Here is a 10,334-nt window from a genome sequence, read left to right as displayed (position 1 = left end):
GTACACAGAATGTAAGAATACAATAAACACAAGCCGCATGCAACAAAATAAGGCCAAAAGGATACGCTGAACAGCCGAAAAAAGCGTAAGACGAGACAGAGCGTAAACCTGACAAGATGGCGTGGAGAGCCTTGGCCAAAGGAATGATTAAGCGCTTATAGTTTTTAGAGGCGTTTGATTGGCTGAGAGCGGTGGGCCCATCTTTTCACTGTTAGCCGCGCGAAATTTGGCCAAGCAGAGCAAACCAATAGGCCTAGTTTGCATCAGTTTGACATGGTACAGTATATGACACCAAAATGTAATTATGAAACTTTAAGTTCTTCCACTCACATCAAATAAAAATGTTCACTTAAGCCCTCTTTCTTTAAGTACCTTTATTTCATAGATTTATGTATACTTGAAGCTGACAAGGTAAACTCAACAATAAAGACTCACTTTATCACAGAAACAAGTATGATAATAATAATAATAATAATAATGGATACTTATATAGCACACTATGATTACAAAAAAACCCAAAAAAACCTCATGCAAGCACATATTTTATTCTGTTTAAAGGCCATTTATTTAAGTATTGCCATGTGTTCAAATGTATGACAACCAGTGTGTGTGTGTGTGTGTGTGTGTGTGTGTGTGAGTGCGTGTGTTGAGTGCACTTGTGAGTGTGTTTGTGCATGTGTGTTCCGTGCATGTGTGAGTGTGTCTGTGCATGTGTGTGTAGCAAGCATGTGTTCATGCATGCAAATGTGCTTAAACACAAGCATGCATTATTTAGTAAATGTCTTTCAACACACACATTTACACATATGTCTGTCTGCACACACGCCAAAGAACATGGCTACACCTTAAGGCAACAACATGCACATACAATGTCCATCAACACACACGCACCCACTTCATCCCTCACAACACCACTACTCTGGTGATGAGCACAGACAGAAACAGAGACAAGACAGTCAAGAAACACACTCTCACTCACTCCCTTTCAGCAACAACACCCTAGTTGATGAGGCACAGACTGAAAGAGAGAGAGACAAAAAGTCCAGCAACTCACACACACTCTCTCCCTCCAAGAGACAGACACTTGGACAGTACGCCCACCACCACACCTAATGAGGTCGGGTTCTACTGGAGCAAACAGAAGGAACTCTTGGTCTCGTTGGTCTGGGGTCGGGCGGAAGGGAGGTCACTCTTGTAGTGGATGACCTCGGCCTTCACCACACGGTGCTGCTGCTCTGTCTCTGGCTTGGTCAACTTGATGTTCAGGATGTCCGCCGCCAGACGCTGGAAACACAGGCCCACCTGAAACAGGGGAACAGAAAACTTGTTTCTCTCATTTTCTCTTGCCTCAACTACTGCAACTCTCTCTATTGTAACTCTCTTGCCGCAAATATTCCAGACTCTCCCCACTGTAACTCCCTCTTGCCTTGACTGCAACTCGCTCTACTGTTTCTCTCTCTTGCATCGACTACTGTAACTCTCTCTTACCTCGACTACTGTTACTCTCTCGTCTCCACTACTTAACTCTCTCTATTATTCTCTCTTGCCTCGCTTGCTGTAACTCTCTCTTGCCTTGACTACTGTAACTCTACTGTTTCTCTCTTTTGCCTTGGTTACTTAACACTCTACTGTAACTCAATCTACTGTTTCTCTCTTTTGCCTTGGTTACTTAACACTCTACTGTAACTCTATCTACTGTTTCTCTCTTTTGCCTCGGTTACTTAACACTCTACTGTAACTCTCTCTACTGTTTCTCTCTTTTGCCTCGGTTACTTAACACTCTACTTTAACTCTCTCTTGCCTCCATAACTTAACACTCTCTACGGTTATGCTCTCTTGCCTCAACTACTGTAACTCTTTCCACTGTTGCTCTCTTGCCTTGACTACTGCAATTCTCTATACTGTTACTCTCTCTTGCCTTGACTACTGTAACTCTCTCTACTGTTTCTCTCTCTTGCCTTGACTACTATAACTCTCTCTCTAATGTAACTATCCCTTGCCTCAACTACAGTAACTCTCTCTACTCTAACTCTCTCTTGCCTTGACTACTGTAACTCTCTCTACTGTAAGTCTTTCTTGCCTTGACTACTGTAACTCTACAGTTATTCTCTCTTGCCTTTACAACAGTAACTCTCTGTTGTTATTCTCTTGCTTTGACTACTTTAACTCTCTCTACTGTAACTCTCTCTTGCCTCGGCTATAGTAACTCTCTCTACTGTTTCTAATTGCCATGACAACTGTAACTCTCTCTACTGTCACTCTCTCTTGCCTTGACTACTGTAACTCTACTGTTTCTCTCTCTTGCCTTGACTACTGTAACTCTCTCTCTAATGTAACTGTCTCTTGCTTTGACTACTGTAACCCTCTCTACTGTTACTTTCTCTTGCCTCGACTACTGTAACACTCTCAACTGTAACTCTCCTGCCTCGAATATTGTGACACTCTCTATTGGTATTCTCTCTCTTGCCTCGACTACTGTAACACTCTCTACTGCATCAACTACGGTAACTCTCTAAACTGTTACTCTCTATTGCCTCAACTACAGTACTCTCTATACTGTTCCTCTCTCTTTCCTCATCTACTGTACTCTCTTGTCTGATTTGCCTGCTTCTTCTGTTCACTCCCTTCAGCAGATACAGAGATCTGAGCAAATTACTCTTGCAAACTCTATTGGCTCCCTGTCTCACAAAAAATAAAGTACAAGATCAGCTTTTGTGGTGAACAAGTCAAATGACCCATGGTGTCCTGAACCAAACCTAAACACTGGACTACATGGCAGGTAAGAGTGTAGAATGCCCAGTCAACTCACCGAGTCACCAGTCTTGGCAGACACAAAGTAACTGCTCATGCCGTGCTCCTGGGCAAACTTCTGGTGCTTGTCTTGTTTCACCGTCCGCATGTGCTCAAGGTCCGCTGTTCAACAACAATGTAAACAGTACAACATCCATACAGATTCAACTGTTCCAATGTACGTACACCTGGAGCTCTGAGCTGTTTAATAATTAAGGCGTTGCATTGGACTGAGCTAAATCAATGGTTTTAATGTTTCAGATTCATGAAAAACAACAACCAGAAGACAAAAAACTGAGTAATAAATCCTAGCCCTGATGTTTAAACTATCTTTGGTCAGTGTTGTTTGTCCTCAAAACTGCACCCATTTTCATGGGTGTCCTTTTATTTTGTTGTCAAAGTCTCTTTCCGAGGAGAAAGCACATTAAAAACAACAACTTATTTTAACTTTGAGAGACCTTGAATCATCTTGGATATGGTGGAAAGAAAAGGAAGAGAAGGAAAATAGTGCCAAAACACAATGGTTTAATCCATCATTTATGACCATTTGCTATAATTCCCATCCCCCTTCCCCTGTCTCCCCACCAACCCCTGATAGGTGTACTACAAGGGACTGACAACCAGTGCAAACAACGGGCAAAGAAATCATGTTGCACACACACTATCAAATGCACACATTCTACTGATGATGGAGAAAGTTCTATCAGTATTGAAAAAAACAAAAGCTCCAGATTCTGTGGCCTTTCTCTGAGCCCTGCTCTAATGATGACCTCAGTTTCGATCCCACTCCATTTCCATGTTTAGGGCGAGTTCTGTCATAGTCTTCAGGGTTGCCAGATTCATGTAGGGGCTGTCATTGGTAGGATGTAGCAGCGGTCTCTGCTCTGGTGGGGATGATCACTCAGTCTGGCTCAACGACTAGGCAATTACTGTTGTCAGAAGGGGGCTTAGTAAGTAGTGTCCAGCACAAGTTGAATCAGAACAGGCACTACTGTCAATAGAACTGAGCACCCCTAATGTGACTTGGCAGAGGTGTACAGTCTCCTCAAGTGTGTGGCCTCCAAGGAACCCAACACTGTTAGATCCTTGTGGACTGCTTGCACTCTGGCTGTGTATGAGGGACTTGGGATAATCAGTGCTGGAACGACACCAATGGAACAGTGCAGATGCGCGCACATACAGGCACGTGTGCATGCGTGAGTGCGCGTGGGCGAGTGCGTGTGCGCGCACGCACGTGCGCATGTGTACGTGCTTGAGTACGTGTGAGTCTGCATGTGCGTGTTTGTGTTCAAGCATGTATGTATGTGTGTATGTGAGCATGTTTGTTTGATGAAAATAGTTAAATTATCATGCTATTCATATAAAAAAAAAAAGAGCGTGTTTATGTCTCCACGTAAACTACTATTCTGTACTGTATTGTATTGTATTGTAATGTATTGTATTGTATTGCATAGCATCATGTTGTACTGAATGGATGACAGGCTTTCCAAAGGAGCCCTCAGTACTCACACTTGTTGCCCAGCAGAGCTATGTGGGGCATGCGGGTGCCGGCACATACTTTTTTCACAGCGTGGTACCAGTCCTCCAGATTCTCAAAGCTGGAGTAGTTGGTGATGTCGTATACTAGCAGCACACCCTGCAACGTTCCGTTCATGCATGCCTGAAGTTCTATTCCTTTAGCAGTGAGATGAATAATGGATTTATAATAATATATGATAATGAAGAACAAACCAGCAACAAGCAGTTCATTCCTTAACTTTTGTTTCTATTAATGAATTATTGATTATATAAACAAATCTGCTCGCCCCTGAAACCTTCAACAAGCAGTTCATTCCTTAACATTGTTTCTATTGATGAATTATTGATTATACAAACAAATCTGCTCGCCCCTGAAACCTTCTTGTGTTCTCTCTCCAGTTTTTTTCATATACTGATGTCCTTCCAGCTCTCAAATCCACTTTGTGCATGCAGGCATACACACACACACACACACACAAAATTGGCATACATATAAATTTAGGATAGCCAAATGAAAACTGACAAGTCCCTGCCACTTACAACAGATCAGTCTGAGATCAGGAGATTCTGGAGATCAATCTTTCAGCTGTACAGGTGAGGCTTTATGCATCCTGTACTGACTGATTCTGTACTTCCTAGAAAGTGAAGTTTTTCAAAGCACTCAGTTCTATAATGGACTTATTAAAAAAAACAACAGCATACAAATTACTGCATTGCCTCCATCATTTCACAATGTACGAACTATAAAATTGCCACTTTCCAGATCTTCTTTTAGTCTGATTTCAGACTATCAGACTGTAGTCTGAAAATTTTCATTCCTGTCAGAAAACACAAAAAATGAAAGACTCCCTTGAGAGAATCCAAATCAAGGATTACTCCTCTGAACTCCACTTCCCGCCCTCATCAAGCCTCCTCCCCAAAAAACAAACAAACATAACAACAATAAAAACAAACAAACAAAAAAACACAAAAAAAACCCCAAAAACCAACAACAATAAAAAAAATTAAAAAAAACAAACACGATACTCACATGAGCACCAAAGATGTAGTTAGACAACATGGTGCTGCCAATAGTCTGGCCTCCAATGTCCCAGATTTCCAAGGCCACATGAGTAGAACCTACCAAACAACCACCACCACATATCACTACACTGAATATATAATGGGATACATCACTGACCCCACAAAACATTTGTGACTGAAATAAAAAGTTTAAGTTGTATTCTTAAAATCACATAGACAGACCTTCACTCCTATTCCTAAGAGTAAGAGATTGTATCAGAAAAATAAAACATGAAATAAATAAATAAAGAAAAAGGAAATTTTCTATCTAAAATTACGTTTAAACAACATACTTACCCAACTAGTGCAGACTCCGGCAGGGGTCTGACATTCCTGTCCTGTGCAAACTACTATCCGCCTATGCGGAGAAAATGAAACTATTGCCGATAACCTCCCGGAAGTAGGTAACCTCCCCTTTGTCCCGCTTTTTTTTTTCTTTTTTTTTTAAAAAGTATTTTACCACATTTTCATGACTTTCATCTCACTTTCCACTACTCTGAATCCAGGACCATCATTAAGGCCAAGCTGCAGAACAAGTGGAAGCAGCAGCATCCATGCCACAACAGAGCAGACCCATACTACCTGCTGACTCGTCGAGAGCAGGTAGCCATTTTCAGGCTCAGGACAAGCCACAACCGCCTGAAACACTACCTATACACGAAACTCTGTATCAGTGAGACAGAGCAGTGCCCCTGCAGAGCAGGCAGCCAGACAACAGAACATCTGCTACAGTCCTGCCCGCTCCACCAAACGCTCTGAGAGAAAACCTGGCCTGACCCAATCCCAGTGGCCCGGAAGCTCTACAGAGGACTGGAGGACCTGAGACGTACTGCCGCCTTCGTCGAGGAGACGGGTGAATCCATCTGATAAACGACGCATGAGACAACAACAATCCCACTTTCTTTGTTTTGTTTGAGATTCAATGTGATGATCTGGATATAGTTGAATACTCTGCACATGCATATATTGTCCATTCTCCAAAGCTTGCTGCAGAAGAAAAGATAAGATCAAGAATGTAATATTTTAATATTTCATTTGAAAAAAAAAAAAAAAAAAATCTGATTGCAATAACCTTGACAAACTACCATGACATCCACACCACTTTTGTCACAGAAACTCTGCAACTTTTGGAAGATTTGAATGCTGCATATTGTATTATACTAAAATCATACAATCACATGGGATCAAAAACTTGAAAAAATATTCTTCCATGGCTTAGTTGTATCTCAATTTAATATTCCCGAAAAACAAACAGTGCATTTTGTTTCAGTTGTGATAGGCATAGATCACCAAGATATAGTCACAAGAAACAGAGAAGCCATGACGTCCATCTAATTTTCAGTTGAATGTCAACCCACAGAAACTAGAAGTACCGCTTGAAAATAAATTTTTGTTACTGTGAAACACATATAGCATACAAAATTACAAATGAGCACCCAAACAATTAATTACAGTTATTGTGTTTAAGTAACCTTTAGGACACCCACACCCACACACAAACACAGGCACACCTGGTAGTACAATCCTTTTTAAGTAGAAGTCCAAGCCCACAGTCTGTCCATACTGCTTTTTGAATTGTTCCTGGGCGTAACGCATGCAAAGTGATGTCTGCACAACAAATCATTATCATCATTACCCAATTGTTTAAAAAAAAAATTATGCATACATGTTTGTATGTGCATATCAAATGGTAAAAAGTTAACAACATTATTGATTATATCAGCATGCATGCCTAAACTGGTAATTCAGTAATGAAAAAACAACCCCAAAAAATGTTCAATTAAAAACATTTTGATCAATATCACTCTAGACAGTCAGTGTCAACTCCACAATAGAAATTCTATAAATTGTGTGTGTGTGTGTGTGTGTGTGTGTGTGTGTGTGTGTGTGTGTGTGTGTGTGTGTGTGTGTGTGTGTTTGTGTGTGTGTGTCAGAGAGAGAAAGAGAGAGACAAAGACAAAGAGAGAGAGAGACACTGAGACAGTGACAGAGAGACAGCACAATAAATTGAAAAAAGATAAAAGTTGACTTTGTTCAACAAGAAATAAGTGGCATTTATCTTTCAAATTATGAGAAAAACACACACTACTCCCTTTTTGTGAAATGCGCAAAGGTTGGTTTGTTGGATACCAATTTATCATCCCAAACTGGAATTCTGCATAATGACAAGCAGACAAAGCAGCGAAAATAGAAGCACAATTTAATATTGCCCACTGATAAAAGGAAATCAGTAATATACTACTTTTTTGACTCACTTGTGTAAACAAAGTGAATCTATGTTTTAACCCGGTGTTCGGTTGTCTGTGTGTGTGTGTGTGTGTGTGTGTGGTTAACTTTAACATTGACATTTTCTCTGCAAATACTTTGTCAGTTGACACCAAATTAGGCATAAAAATAGGAACAAGAGAGGCAAGGCCTTTAAGACTCACTTGTGATACACTTAAAAAAAAAAAAAAAATCTACTCGTTAAAATGTGTTCTGTATTTGTTATAATAAAGCTTCGCGTTAAAAAAAGTCCTAACCAGATTCGAACCCCGCGTGTTCGGGTGAGAAGAAACTGCCTTATCCATTACACTATCGTGGCTCCTTAACTGACATTCTAAAATTTAACATTTGAACATACTTTTTTAAAGGGCGATAAATCAATTGCGGTATTCGCAGTGAGAACGCTGTTTAAATCATATTATTCTTGTGTATCTTGGGCATTCAAAAAATCTTAAAGGGCAATTAAAAATTCTTTTTAATGGCTATCGCCGCAATCACACTGCAACATTTAGCCGTTTTCACTAGATCTAGATAGATGTACAAGTTTAGTTACACCTGCCGGGAATGTAGTACGACACGGCCGATTCAATTTCTCTTTTATGTTCATTCTAGTTTTATAGTTTTAAAGTTGATATGAAAATTGAGTATTTTGTTCAACTAATAACATGTAGAGCCAAGTACAAGTACTTCTAAATGTTGTAAGAAGTGAAAAGGACTTTATTTTGAGAAAAGTCAAGACTGGAATTTTTTTCGTTTCATTGTGATCAATTCAAAGGTATTAACTCGCATGGTTTACAATTTTTAACTGTGAATTCCGACTGATTCTGTGAATATTTATGGCAGTTTGGGGCATAATCCAGTAAGTGAGCAGGCGTTCACAAATCTTTCTCTGAATAAATATTTAACGGTCTCCTTCTCCAACTTTCTATCACATGTTATCGTGTATTGTCGATTGAATATAGGATTGAACGGGCAGGTCAACAACTTGAAACAAAATGGCTTTGTTCGCGTTCGCGAAGAATATGAGCACGCGCTTTGAATGTGTAGAAATATGTGAACGCAACTGATTTTTGCCCATGACCTTCAGGGCTCAGCCAACAGATCTGTAAAGTCCACTTGTCGTATTGATTTTAGTATTTTCCGAAAAAGACCACTTGGGCGAATGAACAGAGTGAAAGCCCTGTACACTGAGAGTAAAACACACAAGCTTTTTATGTATTGAGTATAATTTCAAAATGTAATGTTTAAGATGAGAAAGATCAGTTTAAAGCAAATGAAGTCCCCTAGCATTAATTACAGAGCAATTTCCCTTTTTTACTATCTCAGTACCTGCACCAAAACATTTGCAAAATAAATAAAACTTCCATGCTTTGCAAAAGAAGTTCCTGTTTGAACAAAAAATGATAACAATGACTGCTCTTATTGTTGTGTCAGAATATCAGATCAAAGTGCCAAGTTTAGAGAATACAAAAAATATAACAGTAAATATAGTTTGCATATAATTAGGCTTCATTTTGTATTTTTTTGTACCCATCCCAGAGGTGCAATATTGTTTTAAACAAGATGACTGGAAAAAACTGAATTTTTCCTATTTTTATGGCTAATTTGGTGTCAACTGACAAAGTATTTGCAAAGAAAATGTCAATGTTAAAGTTTACCACGGACACACAGACACACACACACAGACAACCGAACACTGGGTTAAAACATAGACTCACTTTGTTTACACAAGTGAGTCAAAAATCAAAAAGAAGGAGAAGAATCTGAACATCATACTGTCCCAGTTGGCAGAATAACAGCTTCTTTCCATCAAGTATTACGAATAAGATCAGTTAACATCTTCCCATTTGCGAACATCTGACTGAGCTCTCGGAGAGCTCTGTCTAGTTCTGTTCCCCAGCCCTCCCAAAAGGCGATCTTTCCTACACGCACAAACGTAATATTATGTAACAAACCTTGCCAGAGGAACCGTCGCCCAAGATGATCACCTTCAGTTGACGATCTGGCCCTTCTTCCTCGGAATCAGACATCCTATCGGAGTTACCTGCAAAATCAGACTGAAAATTGCTCCGAAACGTCACTGGGATGAGAGGTCCGTGTCTTCCCTCTTACGTCCACATCGTAAGTTCTTATTTTGAAAACATAGCACGACGTATTGTGTGGTGATTACGACACTTTTTAGTTTTTGACACGACAGCAGAATATTGTCTTCATTCGAACTGTGTTAGACGACTCGCAAATCAGCTGTGTCGTATAAACATCAAGGCAGACTCGGAACTCACAAAATGTGACCTCACTGGGGTATTATCATCAAGAGATAGTGACTTGTGTTGGGTGTACAATTGAAAATAATAGTTTCTTCACATTCGGCACAGACTCCATTAAAAAACAACAGGAAACTACAGTTTCTCGTGGCAACGAGAAGATATCTCGGCAAGGGAAAGTACTCTCAAAAGATAGTGAAAGCGAAAGTTTGATCGGATATGTTTTCTTCTTTCGAACAAACATAAAAAATACAGATATTTTGTCCCCATTACTTAAGAATGTTTTACAATGATATCAATAATAATTTGATATCTTGAAGCTTACATTATTACGTTCTGGACCGAACAGGAATGATGACAGAAGCGGTACCACCAGCGGCCTTATCATATCATATCATATCAAGGCGTGCAGGCCTGACGAGGCCTTTTGCCCGC

At 39.9% G+C, this 10,334-nt stretch overlaps 1 protein-coding gene across 1 annotated transcript; it reads right to left on the bottom strand.

Moving 5' to 3' along the window:
• Positions 1-424: 424 nt before the first annotated feature.
• On the bottom strand, positions 425-9,986 carry LOC143279481 (ras-related protein Rab-28-like). Its single transcript, XM_076583524.1, has 6 exons — positions 9,591-9,986; positions 6,882-6,978; positions 5,339-5,427; positions 4,300-4,426; positions 2,810-2,913; positions 425-1,302 (listed from the first exon to the last, which is right to left on the bottom strand). Exons 1-6 carry the CDS (start codon positions 9,663-9,665, stop codon positions 1,126-1,128), a joined length of 669 nt encoding a protein of 222 aa, XP_076439639.1. The 5' UTR covers positions 9,666-9,986; the 3' UTR covers positions 425-1,125.
• Positions 9,987-10,334: the final 348 nt, after the last annotated feature.

The sequence above is a fragment of the Babylonia areolata genome, chromosome 2, assembly GCF_041734735.1.
Source record: "Babylonia areolata isolate BAREFJ2019XMU chromosome 2, ASM4173473v1, whole genome shotgun sequence".
NCBI classification, from domain to species: domain Eukaryota; kingdom Metazoa; phylum Mollusca; class Gastropoda; order Neogastropoda; family Buccinidae; genus Babylonia; species Babylonia areolata.
This window is presented reverse-complemented; position numbering and strand designations above follow the sequence as displayed.

Excerpts from the sequence above, each read along its gene's own strand:
- LOC143279481 (XM_076583524.1), bottom strand. The coding sequence starts at position 9,665 with ATGTCTGATTCCGAGGAAGAAGGGCCAGATCGTCAACTGAAGGTGATC. Across the intron at positions 5,428-6,881 it reads AAAAAGGATTGTACTACCAG|GTTCTACTCATGTGGCCTTG; the intron begins GTGTGCCTGTGT and ends GTTGTTTGGTAG. Across the intron at positions 1,303-2,809 it reads CTGCCAAGACTGGTGACTCG|GTGGGCCTGTGTTTCCAGCG; the intron begins GTGAGTTGACTG and ends CCCCTGTTTCAG.